Source organism: Xiphophorus hellerii, chromosome 2, assembly GCF_003331165.1.
Source record: "Xiphophorus hellerii strain 12219 chromosome 2, Xiphophorus_hellerii-4.1, whole genome shotgun sequence".
Taxonomy (NCBI): domain Eukaryota; kingdom Metazoa; phylum Chordata; class Actinopteri; order Cyprinodontiformes; family Poeciliidae; genus Xiphophorus; species Xiphophorus hellerii.
The window spans coordinates 12,390,658-12,406,094 of NC_045673.1; the positions used below are offsets into that span (position 1 = coordinate 12,390,658).

Genomic DNA, 15,437 nt, shown 5'->3' on the forward strand with positions numbered 1-15,437 from the left:
GGTGTTTCTGTTTGATCCCCCAAATGTCTTTAACTTTATTTGTGTGGCTTCTTTCAGAATGATGAGAAGATGAATGAGATCATGAAGCTGGCTCATAGCTTTTTGCAAAACTTTTGCAAAGGAAATCCAGAAAATCAAGTTCTGCTACACAAACACCTGAACCTCTTCCTCACTCCTGGGGTTTGTTCACTTCACTTTTTGCTTTACTAAGTATAGACAGTTTAAAATAATTTCTTCTTAAAACCATTATGCCTGCTTTTTGCTAGCTACTGGAAGCCGAGACGATGCGTCACATCTTCATGAACAACAATCAGCTGTGCAATGAGATCAGCGACCGCGTGGTCCACCATTTCGTCCACTGCATCGAGACCCATGGACGTCACGTTCAGTACCTCAAGTTTTTGCAAACGATCGTGAAATGTGACGGGAAGTACATGAAGAAGTGTCAGGACAAAGTCATGACTGAGGTAGAAATTTAAATGTGGCATGTCACATGCTCACAAGGTGATTTGGACCCAGTATTTATGCATGCAGGATGTTGTGAGGGTCCCACACCTTCTTAAAAGGTGTTAAATTGGATCAAGATATTTTCAGATTAAGCATGCAAAAGGGAGTAAAATCTGGAAATACAAACCATGAAAATGTTCTTGTCTCCATGAGAAATCTGTGGAGATACAAATATGGACACAGAAACAATGTAATAGAATTAAGAGTACTTCTCCTATGAGAATCTATCAGTAAAGGCTACATCACACACAGACACACGCACACACACACACACTACTATGTACAAGGCATACACCAATTTATCAGTAACCAAGTAAGATGAGTTCCAACAACAAAAACAAGAAGAAACTAGACAGAAAAGTCAAATTATTCTGCCATATGACATGAACGAGGTAGCAAATGTTTACAGTCATATTACATCACAACAATATAATGGCGCTATCATATATGGAGCCTTACTGCAGTGAGAAACAAACTGTTATTGAACTGTGAAGTTATAGATCTGAAATATCTGCCAGAGGGTAGCAGTTCAAACAGATGGTAAGACGGGTGGGAATAGTCCTTTAAGATGTTGTTGGCTCTAGAGAGAGAAAGTCTGCTAGCGATGGAGGGGAGAGAACATCCAGTGTTTTTTGGTGGAGGGTTTCCCCCCCCCCGCAGTCTTAGCTTACCAAATAGTGATTCAGTTTGTTAAAATGCTCTTCATGGTAGCTCTGAAAAAGGACAACAGCAGCAGCTCATCACTTGGTTGTTTTTTTTCTTTTTTTGAGGATCCTCAGGATCATCTGGAGGTGGGTGAGGGTCATCCAGGGTCAGCATTGGTTTTGATTTGGTTTTCAGGGAGGATAGTATTGAAATCAGAGCTGAAATCCACAAACATCCTGAAATAACTGTTTCTGATTCCAGATGGCTTACAGATGTTTGAAAAGTGTCATAAATGCAATCTTCCATATATCTGTTGGACCTGTTAGTGCAGGTCAAAGGAGGAAGGAAGGCTTAGGCTGAAGCGTCTTAACATCAGTTTCTCAAAAAAAATTGTTGAGCTCTTCAGCCAGTGAGATGCTGTCATAGTTGTAGCACCAGTTTGTCCATCCAGTATTTCACCCAGACCAGACATGGATAGCTTCAGCACTACATCATTCATTGTAAACTTTTAAGTTTTTCAAACAGATTTGAATTGATTTAGGTAGACCTAGAGTTGGAAAGTTTGTAAATATGAAATGTAAACCTCTGTATCTGCTTCTTGCTCTTTTTCTGTTTGTCCAACCAGTTGGTGAATGCAGGTGAGGATGTGCTGGTCTTCTACAACGACCGCTCGTCGTTCTCGGTGCTGCTGCAGATGATGGCCTCTGAGCAGGAGCGGGCAGATGAGAACGGATCCCTGGCGTACCACAACACGCTCGTAGACCTGCTGGCCGCCTGCACCGAGGGCAAGAATGTCTACACTGAGCTGAAGTGCAACTCGCTGTTGCCACTGGATGACATTGTTAAAGTGATCACTGATGTCAACTGTGTGCCAGAGGTAAAGGTTCATTATTGTGATTTTATTTTCTTTGTAGATTAATCTTTGACACATTTTGGTTTCTGTTTTTTTTTATTTTATCTGGAAACGTCTTAATTCTGTGTCCTCCAAAGGTTAAAACTTCATATGTGAATTTTGTGAATCACTGCTATGTGGACACTGAAGTGGAAATGAAGGAGATCTACACGTCTTCTCATATCTGGAGGCTATTTGAAAACTTCCTGGTCGACATGGCCACTGTAAGAAAACTCACACAGAAAGGTCACACTATTTATTTTTTCCTAATGAGGCAGTAAACATTTCAACATTCATCAATGTTTCTTCTGCTGACATGCAGGGCCTATTCTATGAACCTTTTTTTTTTTTAGCATTACAACCATAAGCTTCTATTCTTATTATCAGGATTTTATGTGATTGAGCAATATGAAGTAATGCATAATTGTGAAGCAGAAGGAAAGTAATAGATGGTTTTATTTTTTGCACATGAAAATCTAAAGGTTTATCCTTTAAATAAGCCTAAACGATTAAGAAAACATGTGCTATACAGTAATATTTCCAAATTTTGAGATGACGATATGACATACATACATTTACTTAACAGTAATAACGTCTTTCTGGTTTGAGAAAAAGCAATGAGTCCATATTTCCATCTCCATAACAAAGTTTTATTGAAAATGTTGCGTCTGTTTAACATCCGAATGGCTGCTGCTTAAAGAAGTGGCTAGCACGGGACAGTTATCTTGCAATATCCATATTGCTTACAGTAATAGTGCACTAATCATCCATTTATAACATATTGTGTAAACATCTAATTATGCAAATCCATCATAGAATAAAGTTGAATAAAATTTAAGCCAGGATTAGTTTCTAAAACCAATCTCCTAAGTTCTGAACATCTTGCAGAGCTCTGTTAATTTCCATCTTAAAATGTAAATGGCATTAATCAGAGAAGCAGCCAAAAAACCCAGAGTAACTCTGGAGAAATTGCAAAGACCCATAGCTCATGATAAGGAATTTGTTGACAGGACACTATTAGTTGTGCCCCAAACCTTGGACATTATTGCACAGTGGCAAGATGGAAACCATAGACGAAAGAAAGTCATTAGAGGTCCTGCTTGCAGTTTACCACAATTCTTTTTCTTCCATTGCAAAATTATGTTCAAGATCAAATTATAAGAATGCTTCTGCGTTGGACTTTCCGAGAAGTGAAACATGACTGTTTCAGACTGGTTCATATCCTTTTGCTTTTGTGTTAAAGATGTGCAACACTACGGAGCGTAACCGCCCAGATCCCCTGGACAAGTATGTGACAGAGACAGTGATGGCCATCATCAGGAGTTTCTTTGAGTCACCGTTCTCTGTGAACTACTCCATGCTGCAGGTACTCTGTTCATGTCAAACATGCGGCAGCTTTTTGCTTCTCCATGGTAGCAGTATTTCAGCCACAGGCTTCTTTTGTCACTGCACATTCACCTGGGATTTTCCTAGCAGACGTTTTAAATTTAGAGCACTTACTGCGGTTGTTTCGTACAGTCTGTACAGATTAGTCCTGTCAGTTCCGCTGTTGGTGTGTTCCTGATATTCTTTTATATAGATTTGTCTGCACTTTTGCCCTTTGTAAAAGAATAGCATCTTGTGTTCTTTTGTTTTTTTACAGAATAACCAGTCTACTTTCATCAAGCTGCTCCAGTCAGCTTTCAGAATCTACAACCTTAAGGGGATTAATTCAGCTCAGAAGAGCAACATTGAGACCTGTATCAAGGCGCTGGCTGATGTCGGTGAGTCTTGATGGAGAAAAAGTTGACAAATACACTTAAGTATCCATCAGCATCCGTACGCCTCCTAGCCTTTCCAGGACAGATCGGATACATAGATCTCCAGCAAGTTCTGGGTCCCCCCTGGGGCCTGGAAACGGCTGGAAAACCTCCAAAGGAAGCCGGACATTGGGCATCTTGATCAGATGTCTGAGTCTCCTCAATTGGTGGTTTGGGGTGCAGTCAGACTAAAAGCAATTAAGTGATCCTGATGACATTGCTGACGACATCAGGAGGCAAACCTCGCCTGTATTAGGGAGACCAGAACATCCTCATAGAAATCTGAGGGGCGGGAGATCATGTAGAGCACCTGCTGGTCACACTTTGGCTGCTGGAGCTCAGCTGGGCTGCAGCTAGACTCCCCTCTATGTGGGGCCACCACGTCGAGATCAAGTGCCATGCAAGTTGGGGGGGCAGGCAAGAGCGAGAGCCTTGGCAAACCAATTCCTGGTGGCATAATCAAACTTTAGCGATATTTATGGTTATTTAAATTTATTTGAATCTGCTTGTAAAAGGCAGGGCAAATTTATTTATATAGCACTATTCATACAAAAGGAAATGCAAAGATTTGATCATTTATTGTGTTTATTACACAGAAAGTGCATATTAATATTTCTGTCAATATGCCAGTGTTTACCAGAAGACCATTTTTCAACTTTACAGGATCTTTAGATCACATCAGAGGAAAGACAAATAGAAAATAACAAACCTTTTAAGTTTTGCTTAAAAAGAGACCTCAGTATGTCTAATAGAACCATTGGAAAAGCGTAAACCAGTGTTAAAATGCAGATTTAAATTTATATTTAAAGTTTAATTTTCAAATTTAAACCCAATTTTCAGTCCATCACTCGTCAGTGATCACACAACAGTTGATTCGTCAGTGTCATCAATCGAGTGGTGTAAACAAAAGGCATGATTTATTGGAACCAGTGGTTTCTGCACAACTTAGGCTTTCAGTGAGTTCGTTCCATCATCAAGAAGCATAGAAACTAAGTGCTGCATCACTTTGTTTAGTTCTGGTTCTGGAAACAACACCAGGTCTTTCATGACATGATGGACAGTCTGCATGGTTCATATGTGTTTGTTTGGTGTGGGTGTAACTTGTTGACTCTGTGCGGATCGAGAAAATTCACAGTGAATTTAAACCTGAGCATCTAGTTTTTATAATTTGTTGCACAATCATTCAGCTCTGAAAACAAAAAACTCATACGTATCATAAAATGGCCCCAATTAACGTCACATTCTTGCCCATGGTTTGTGCATAAACTTCAGATGAAAAATGACCATGTGTGTCTCTTTATCTTTATCGCGTTTATCTCTGTTTTGTTCTGTCCTCAGCTAAAGCCCGCTCCATACCCATCCCAGTCGATCTGGACAGTCAGGTCAACGCTCTGTCTCTTAATGTCCACACCAATGCGGTGCAGCGAGCAGCAAAAGACTGGAGGACCTCTGCACGTTCACGACCTCGCAAAGAGCCTCTGGGTAGCCCCGACTACAAGAACATCATTGAGAAACTACAGGTGTGGTGGCTTATTTGGACTAGAAGTCTAACACATTGTAGTTGCTAAGCTTTAGCTCTCAGTTTTCAATTTTCTAACATGTTCATCAAGTTTTAAGATTGCATTCCTAGTTGATTAGATGTTTAAATTGTATGAAGTGGAGTTCAAATAACTTCACAAAGACTTCGTACATGTTCACCAGCACTGTCCAGCTGCATCTTTCTATGTCTCTGGCTCTTTTTTAAGGGGGTTGTGTCGTATTTGGAGGATCAGTTCTGTCCGAGGGTTCAAGCAGAATTTTCTGTTCTGGTGGATGTTCTGCAAAGTCCTGAGCTGCTGTTTCCAGAGGCTGCTCGGTTACGCTGTGAGAGTGGAGCCTTTATGTCCAAGTAAGTAGCTGTCGAAAATAATAAATAAAACTGTCCAAACTAATTTACCTTACCTTGCTGAAAATAAAATACACAAACTGTTTTGAAAGACTGGTTCAATTGCTTGCAAAGGTGGGATTTTACTCAATGGGGTGTGTAACTGTGAAGATAATGTGTGGTATGCACAGTACATGGTAGAAACGATAGACATTCGGTCTGTGATGGAGATCTGACCGCAGTATTGCTGTTTGATGATGTAATGTTGTTGGAAGTGTCACCTTTCAATTTTTTTATTTGTAAGAAATATTAAAAACCTTGTACCTTTCCCTTCTGCTCCACTATTAAACCCTACTTTGTGCTGAGTTGTTACACAAAATTCCAATTTAATGAGTAAAAAATAAGATGAATTTCTACTTTTTTAAAGTGAAAATGTAAATACACAAATTGTTTTTGCATTGTTACATTAGGATTCTCTTAACATTCTATAAAACTATCACAAATTCCACTCTTCTTCTGCTGCTCTTTAAAACACGCCATCTGTGGTGATCAGGAATTGGTTTGTCTTATGAGATTTTTGCTGCACTTGTAGGAATCAATTACATTCCTTTATTTAACCAGGTAAACCCCGTTGAGATCTAGATCTCATTTTCAAGAGGGACCTGGGCAAAAAAATTTGCAATACATAGCAACCTGGTTACAAGATAAAAACAATTAATACAATTATAAACAAGACAACATTTCCCTGATCTCTCTTTGCCAGATTAATAAAACACACCAAGAAGCTTATGGAGCAAGAGGAAAAGCTGTGTATAAAGATCCTGGAGACCATCAGAGAGATGATGGAGAAGAAGGAAAGTTTTCAGGAATCTGTAAGTACTTCACCTGCTGTTTCTTGTTTTTTTTGCAGTTTGTTCTTCCATCCTTTCAAAATGCATTAATTACGTTAAGTACTTAAAATTTTGATATAGGCATGTCTTCACGTGGCAATAATGCCGTCGGTAGTGCAACGGAGTCCTTGTTTTCTCCCCGGTTGTTTCGGCCCGGAGCTGTGATTCTCCTCATCAGTATTCTGCGGGTTTGCCCGCGTTACATAAGCCAGGGAGGCACTTGAGCTCACGTTCACACTGAGAAGGAGAAGAAGGAAAAGAGGGAAGCGATGGGAGGAGGACAAGGTGGGGGGCAAGCACTGAACAAACAAATCAATACTGCAGCGAGAGGAGGGAGGACAGGACCCCGTGTCCTGCTGAACCTCCCGTCGGCCTGACGAGTGAGCGGCAAGAGTTGGTAAACAGGGTTTAAAGAAGTGCATGGGCATGCTTCTGTGCACTCTGGTTACTATTGAAGGCTCGTGCAATAACTGGGATTTCTGCATTTTGGAAAAGTGTAGAATTCAAGAAATTTTCACATCTGCTTATATATGAAAGTGCGACTATGAATATCTATCTAGTTATCAATTAGTCTCTCTGTCTGTACATTCATCTGTTCCTTCATCCATCTATCTGTCCATCCATGCATCTGTCTCTCCTTGCTTGAAGGTTTCGTACTTAAAACTAAAGACTGTAAGGATATCTGCAGTAAATTAATAGTAAACTTTAGTAAACTTTAAGAAATATGAATTGAAAGCTGGTCATTAACACTGTGCAAAGAACCCTGAAAGACATTGGAGTTTTTAATTTGCAAGTCAGATTATTGTCTTAAAAGTTGGGATTACTGAATTAGCTGTCAAAAGAATGCATTCCTGCCAGTATTGGTTTTCCTTTCTCAGTTTGTGCTCTCTGTGAAGTCCCCCCCCCAAGCTCAAGCAGTTGTGTGAAAAAAAAGGATCAGAAGGAATCAAGATGGGAAAGAGAGTCACCTTTTAAAAGCAGCGTGGCTCATCCTAGACGCCAGACGGTGCAGTAACAATCTGTAAAATGTCACTTTGTGTGGGTGTTCGTGAGTACGTTTGTAGCCTCTCTTTGTCGTTTCCCTTCTGCCCTGAGTGTGGAGCTGCTGCTTCACAGCACGAGAGGCTGAGAAGGAGGGAGAGGACGGCGACTGATAGAAATAATGAGAGAGGGAGCGGCAGACAAACAAAAAAAGAAAAAAAAACAGAAGCAGAGAGACACAGAGTGACAGCTTAGGCAGCTGAGGCTGGTGGCTCCCCTGGGGTACAATGAGTGGGTGGAGAAGTGAGTGAGAGAGAGAGAAAGGAGAGGAGCCATGTGAGGAGCCATGTGAGAGGGAGGAGGGGGGAGGAAGCGGGCAGCGTCTGCCGGGTGAGGGATAGGAGAGAGTCTGCTCAGTCCATGAGGAGACAGGGCAGGGGGTGCGGTTACGTAACAGCCTGCAGTGGCTGAGCCAGAATCACGTGGAGCCTCACGTTCTCCCTCTCTGCGCACTCTCTCGCTCCTCTGTTTGCTCTCTCTCTCCCCCCTCCTCCTCGTTTGATGCTTAGTCTCAGTTAGTCGCATTCTGTCCTCGCGTCCTGCTTTTTCTCTCTATCTCGTCCCACCCAGACCCTGACCTGCGTTTGCCCAGATCGTGGCTGGGTGGACAACATGAGGGGAACACGGGCAGTCGCCCAGCGCGGTGCTTGTTTGAGCCGTCAGATAAGGGATCCTGTGTAAATGTTTGTGCTCCAACTTGCCCTGAAGATATCCAGGGTGCAGGAGATTTTATTTCGAAGAAAATGTTTAAAAGAATGTTTGATAAAGTGCACTGATGCTGGACCCAAGAAATTACACAGCATTGAGTTAAATAAAATAGTCTTTATTCAGGTTTCTTTAAAGGATTACACTATGCTTTAGATTTGCGTCAGTCATTTGGCCGAATAAGTGAATTGGAAAGTTTTTTTTCCATTATCAGCTATGATTGTTAATGCACATTTCAAACCAAAATTATTTTTTAAAATTTTCATTAAATGCACCAAATCTAGGCTCTTCTAACATTTTCACTCTATAACCACATTAACCAGTTGCATGTAGAATACATTAATATACTTTTTTAGTTTAATACATTATCAGATTTTTTTACATAAATGGGGAAAATCTTATTTACTTCAATATTTGTTAGACTCACAACTACTACATTCATCAGAACATGTACTCTGCATATTAGTGTGTATTACTGAAGTGGTCTAACACTAATATTTTTAACAATACCCACAAAAAAATTAGTGTTCACTTTGAAGAGCACATTGTGCAGTACATTATTCCTGTTTACTGTTCTGTTCTCAATAGAGCAACACTTATTCGTTGATGCGTTTGTTCTGGTTGCTAGCCTGCAGCCAGAAGCTTAACATGAATCCTGTAACTCCTTACCTTAATAAGAAATATTTCCCAACAAATTGGTTTTATGCAAAACCAGGTGGGAGAAGGTCGGATTAAACCTTTGGGATCACATGTGACCATTTTTTCATTTTGAAACAGTTTCTTCCTAAAACTTTGGAATTTCTTGATACCGACACCAGCCTCATACGTTGGTACCAATTGCACTAAACTGGCTCATTTCAGATCCAAGAAACTTTGCAAAGCATTAGCTTAGCAGTCAGCCACAAGCTTTCAGCAGCGGACAACAGGATGACTTAATCTGAAAAAGTGTTATAAACCTTGAAATTTTACTGCTTCAATTTCGATTTTCTTTTAACATTAATGTAAGCCAACTTAATTTTACTAAATTTGTGCTTTATGTGTCCAGTTTTACGTACAGCTGTGCCACGTGTTGTCTTGTGTACAGTACACATCTTCTTGTTTACAGTAGACCGAAAAAGCTGCTTATGTAATATAGATCACTCTCTCAGGTTTTCTTGTCCCTCCTATCTCACACTCTCCTCCTGTCATTCACACACTGTCTGCCTTTTTGTGGGTGCATCTGTCCCACCTCTGTGCTTGCCAGGTTTCACACCAACTCACCCAAAGGCAAAGCAGATTTACAGATTACCACCGTCTTGATGCTAAGTGCATTACATGCATGCATGTAGAGCTAAAGCCTTGCTCAAGCACATGCGATCCCTGCAATGCTGGCTGTCTCGGTGTGAACTCATCCTGCAGAGTTTTCCCCCTTTTGGCTGTCGTATAACTAGAGGGGATGGGAGTCCCGGTGCGCTGTAGCTTATTTTTCTAGATGCAGTAGGGCAGACAGGTGTAGTAAATGTGACTGCTATACAGTTCAAGCCTTCACATGTATTTAGGCTGACGCAGCAGTGCTGGGTTAAAATCAGAAAAGTTTAAACTGGGACACGTCTGGGCTAAATATGGAGCTGTTATGCTGTTGAAGCCTGCAAACCAGAAAGTACTCAAAAGTTGTTTAAAAATCTATTTGCTGTTAATGGCAAGATTTACTGCCACTGTTTGATCTGAAGAGGTGATCTCTCCTCCTTTCTGTCTTCATTTCCCTCAATCTATTAGTCAGGTGTCTGTTAGGTGAGGTTTATACATTGGTCTCCATGGTGATGAGGGATTAGCACATGTTGGTTGTCTGGCCTGGACGTGACTTTGCAAAAGAAGTCTACATATTGAATGTGGAAATGCTCACAGAGCACAGAGTCTGCTTAAGCTCCTGAAACTCCTTCACAATGAGCCTGTTAACTGTTTAAATTAGCTAAAAATAAGCGTGAAGTTTGCCCACTATGAAGAATCAATAACTTAGTAATAAGATGTAAATGCAATGTGCAACATCTGCTCTTGTCCTTTTAATCTACCTTCTTTCTATTCGAAGGGTAAAAACAAATATACTTCACATTAACTAAATTATAAGAAGTACTTTGACACATGCCTGTCAGTTTAATTATTGTTTGTTTTTTATTAAACATCTTTGAAAACCAGGAAAAAAGATGTTTTGTTCCATTTTGTTAGCCTGTTAAAGTCTTGGTATTTCAGATGAGAACATTATGCATTTTAGGGACTCTATGAGTGAGATTAATTGTGACTATGAACAGTGTTTGGACTCAGTTCATGGTCTGTTATTTGAATCTGATTGCATGTGAGTTAAGCCAGTTGTGCTCAAAGAGGCACATGACTGACAAGAGGATGGATGACATGCAGGTTTAATTCATGTTCTTACTGGTTGTTTATGTGCCTCAGTTTTGCTAATGCAGCTTGTAGACATGAAAACACAAACAACTTTGAGTCTTCCAGCTCTCTGTGGATGCTGATCTGGAAGATCTTCGGCAGGCCACATCACAAGATGATATGCTTGTGAAATTATTCAATTAAAAAAATAAATAAACTCAAACCAACACCTACACTGTGCAAGGCTTAATGAAGTCCAGAAAACATAAGTTAGCTTTTAGCAAGAACTGTAGTTCAGAGCTGTCAGAATAATTTGCTTTGGACTTTGTCTGCTTTTTTTCCAGACGATTTGTTGTACTTGGCCGTGATGAAACATCGCTCCATGTGCTCTTAAAAAAAATGAAAGAAGTGGACAAAAGAAAAAGTTTTGTCTTTGCAAATAAAAATCTACCCACCAATCCCCCTGTCCATTGACTAACTAGTCCATCCAACCATTCAACCATTTGCTCAGTCACTCACCCATCAACTCATGCCCCCATTGCCCAACCATTCAGAGGTCGTTCTATTCACTTATTCATCCATTTGACTGTCAAACCACCAATTAAAACTTCAAACAACCTATCCATATATCCACTAGTCTCTCCACCCAATAACCCACCCCTTCACTTTTCATCCATCTGCCATCAACCCACAAATACCTATTGACTTTCCCATCCAAAGCCCCACCCTTCCATTCATCTGCCTATTGAGCCCAGCTACTCTCCATCCCATGTACTGATCGACCCACCAACCCATTCCACCACTTCTCCACTCATTGACCCATCAGGTCAGGTCATCCAGCCATTGACCCACTGAGCCACAAAAAACACTCATTCATAGGTCTCATAGGTAAACAAAACTCTTTACTTTGTCTAAATGCTTAGCGTTAATTGAAGCACCAAGCAGTCAAACCCTGCTTTTAAATCAAACTATCTTCATTTTTTTTTTTTCCCTGATAAAGTCAGAACCTAACATTGTTAGAGAATAACAATTTAACAGATGCTCAGTGGTTAACCTTGTACTAAATACTTGTTTATGCTGCTGCTCCTGCATTTCTCTGAATCACCAATAGCTTTCACATGTGGGCTTAATTTGTTTTGCTGATGTGCTTGTTTGTTGGGTAAAATCATTTCATGTGCCGAGGGACGGCAGCTTTAAAAAGTTGTAAAACTGCAGCTCGTGATGTTTGTTTCTCTTGCAGGATTTTATCAGATACACATTCAGTTTGTCCTTTTTGGCCACATGCACATGCAAGCTGAGCTCAATGATGGTATCCGTAAAATAAAAAAAAAGAGATCTTAATTGTGCTGTGTTTAATGGATTAACATATCAGGTAGACATTTTTTAATAAAAATTTAATTATTATTCATTACAGCACAGTAAGGTGGTCAACCAGTAAGAAAAAATGCTGTTGCTTCATTGATCTTTAAACAGTTTAGTCACTGGTCAGTATCCTTCTTACATGTTTCATACTGTATTATTCTTAAGGAGACCTTTATTATCCTTGATCTGCTCATAGTGAACGCACCAAAGCAAAAATTTGGGCCCACATTGACATCCGATATTATTGCGGATAACTGACATTTTTCCGCAATAAATGTCGGAAGTGCGCCGATATTAGATGCACTTCCCTGCTTTTTTGACACAATGAAAAAAACAACCACATCACTGCCGTTGTTTTTCTGCTTTTAACACTCCACAATCCTACATTGCGTCATTGTACCACAACGTCAAGCGCCTCCCTTCCTGCTCCTGATACACATACCAAAAAGGCAACAAGATGGAAATAAACATCAGTAGTTTTCAGACCAGTTTTATTTATCTCAGCAGTATTGATAGGCCGATACCGATGTTAATGCTGATATATAGTACATCCATAGCATTAACCATCGGTGGTTCAGTGTTGGAAAGTTTATCTTACAGAAAGTGTCGGATGGTGTTTACTGATGCTGAAATAGTTGGACTCCTATAGTTTGTTAAAAAAACAGTCTGTATTGAAGTCTGCTTAATCCCAAGACAAACACAGAGATGTCTCTTCTGACTGAACCTATCACACACAAAAAAAAATAGGCACATTCTCTCTGGCCCTTTTCTAAATTCCTTAACCTGCTTGGATGATTTTTTTTCCCTCTGGCTTAACTATGTAATCTCATTTGAACTGAGTAACTCTGGTACCACTAGTGCTGCCCTCTGCTACCTGCATGAGTTTTCAGACCACCCAAAGAAGTACTTGTTTAATTCAGTCTTCTCTCCTGTGTAGAGAAGACTCTCAGAGCTCTGCAAGAGGAAGGAGGGAGGGGGGAACGAACTGTTGAGATGCCGACTGAAAAGAATCGGCAGCTCATCCCCAGCCTGGACAGCAGAACCGCAGTGTGGCGTGCCAGTGCACATTTTAAAACATCACGACAGTCTGCTTCCTTGCTCCGCTGTGTTTGCCCTCCCTCCAGCCTGCCTAACTTCTGTCGGCACTTTTACCTCTAACTCCATCTTTCGTTCTCGTGGCTCTTACATCATCCGACTGGAGTTTTTCTCGTCAGTGCAGCAGCAAGCAGATGAGTCAGGCTGGACTGACTCTCCTCTGTTCTCTCTATCGTGTCTTCCCCTTTCTCTTCTCTCCTCTCTTCCTGCAGTCGTAGCCAGCAGACTGCATCGCCCAGAGGAAAGGCGAGCGAGAGAGAAATCGCCCCCTCCTCCTTTCGACTATCTCCTGTTGGACCTTCACTTCCCTGCTGAGTGCCAGCATGGGCTCAGTCAGAGAAATCAAGTCCAAATATTCCTTAATTTGAAATCAGTCATGTACTATATCATGATTCTTGAAATTGTGTCTGTAGTGCAGTGTGGAAATGAGAAACTGGTTCGATGGCTCATCCTCAACTATTCTTTTGGCTGTGTGTGTTTGTGAAGCTGCTCAGCCAGACAGTGCAGGCAGACAAGTGTCTGTGCTGACTGCAGATGAGATTGAGTGTTTACTGACACGGAGAGCATCAGCTACACATGCTCTTCCTTATGCCCGTCCTCAGTTTGTGGAAGTTTAGCTGATCTGCTTTTCTGTTTCAACTTTGTTTGTGCCTAAAACTGACAAAATACTGATGATGAAAGCTTTTTTTTTTTTTCTATAGCGCTCAATTATTTTAGTTGAAACTTATTATAGTAGTAGAGCTACTAGCAACTTTTCTGGAAGTCTCTTCCATAGACTGGCTATCATACATTGTATTATATTCAAATTATTGCAAAGTGTAAAATCTATTACCTGTTTGGCACTTCTGAATCTTCACAGCATCACAAACTGCAGTCTACAAGAGCTTTTCCTTACCATCTCTCTTTAACATGTTGCGATAGAAACACTAGGAGGCTTCATCTCGTTCCACTTCTCTTTTTTTATCTATCCATCTTCTATGTTGGTATACCTGTGTCAATATCTGTTGCCACAGAAACCAGTATTAACCCCCCCGCAACCTCTATAGTTTGTCCTGCACAATAATTATATATGTTTACTAATTGTTTCCATAGTAGTCCATCCAGCTTTCAGTCATCCTCTCTCTTATCACACAGCCACCACTGAGATTATCTTTATGCACAGTTTCCATCCTGTTTCTGCTCATCAGCCATAAATGTCACATGAGACGGACAGAGACGATAACTGCAGATTGTAGGAAAATAAATGGCCTCTTGTAGCAAACCTGCTGCTTCTATGGAAGGAAATGAACAATGTGCAGTGCACTGTTTCCTATACATACATCAAATAACCTTCATTCATACAGATGCAATCAGAACATGACTGTATGTAGTGTGGTTGGCCTGCATTTTAGGTTTTTCACAACTTCAAGTCTACACAAATATTCAGGAATCACTTATTAAATGTAATTAGCCACATTGTGTTAAATTTTATTATCCAGAACTGATTACTGCCTGACATGCAGAGTCCAAAACCCTTTTAAACAGAACCTATCTGACAACACAGAGAAAGTCAAAAGATCTCAAAAAACATCACATCATGCCCCGGTTTAAGGAAATGTAAGAACAAATGAGACAAAGTCTGGAAAGGTTACAGAGACGTTTTGAAGACCTTGGGAGAGAAACGCAGTGGACGCTATTGTCCACAACACATGAAACAGTGTCCCAGGAGAACCCGGCCTACTGAACTTACAAGACATTAATGGTTTATACAGGAGGTGACAACAGAACCAAGAACTACATAACGTACTGCAGTAACTGGCTTTAGTTAAGGTCAATTCTCCTAAATATTTCCCCAGAAGGAGATTGAGGAAACCCTGTCTCACATTTGTCCAAACCTGTCTTTATATTAAATATTTTGTGAAGTGACATTCACAAAAGGAGAACTTTTTGGAAGATGTGCATCTTATTGTATCTGGCAATAAGATGACAGATATTCCCAGATATCTGGCAGATATTTTCTTTGGTAAAAGAAAATCTTACCAACAGTCCAGCATGGTGGTGGTGGTATAATGGTCTGGGCCTGGTTTGCTGATACAGGACTTGGATGACCAGTATGCCAGAAAATCCAGAAGGAGAATGTAAAGACACGAGTTTCACGCTTGAATTTATGCAAACGGACTGGTTCGATAGTTTTAAACAAACTTTTGAAAATGCAGTAAAGTTTGCATATTTTAAATATTCTGCATATTCTAAAATATTCTGCATATTCTAAAACCAAAACTGTTTCGGGGTGAGAAATA

General features: G+C 40.4%; 1 protein-coding gene across 1 annotated transcript in view; it reads left to right on the forward strand.

Moving 5' to 3' along the window:
- Window positions 1-15,437, forward strand: part of LOC116736269 (inositol 1,4,5-trisphosphate receptor type 2-like) — a 44,673-nt gene that overhangs the window by 15,015 nt on the left and 14,221 nt on the right. The window contains 9 exon segments of the mRNA XM_032588648.1: window positions 58-180; window positions 267-467; window positions 1,778-2,029; window positions 2,143-2,268; window positions 3,288-3,410; window positions 3,687-3,807; window positions 5,182-5,363; window positions 5,589-5,731; window positions 6,471-6,579. Coding sequence (XP_032444539.1) covers window positions 58-180; window positions 267-467; window positions 1,778-2,029; window positions 2,143-2,268; window positions 3,288-3,410; window positions 3,687-3,807; window positions 5,182-5,363; window positions 5,589-5,731; window positions 6,471-6,579 — 1,380 coding nt within the window.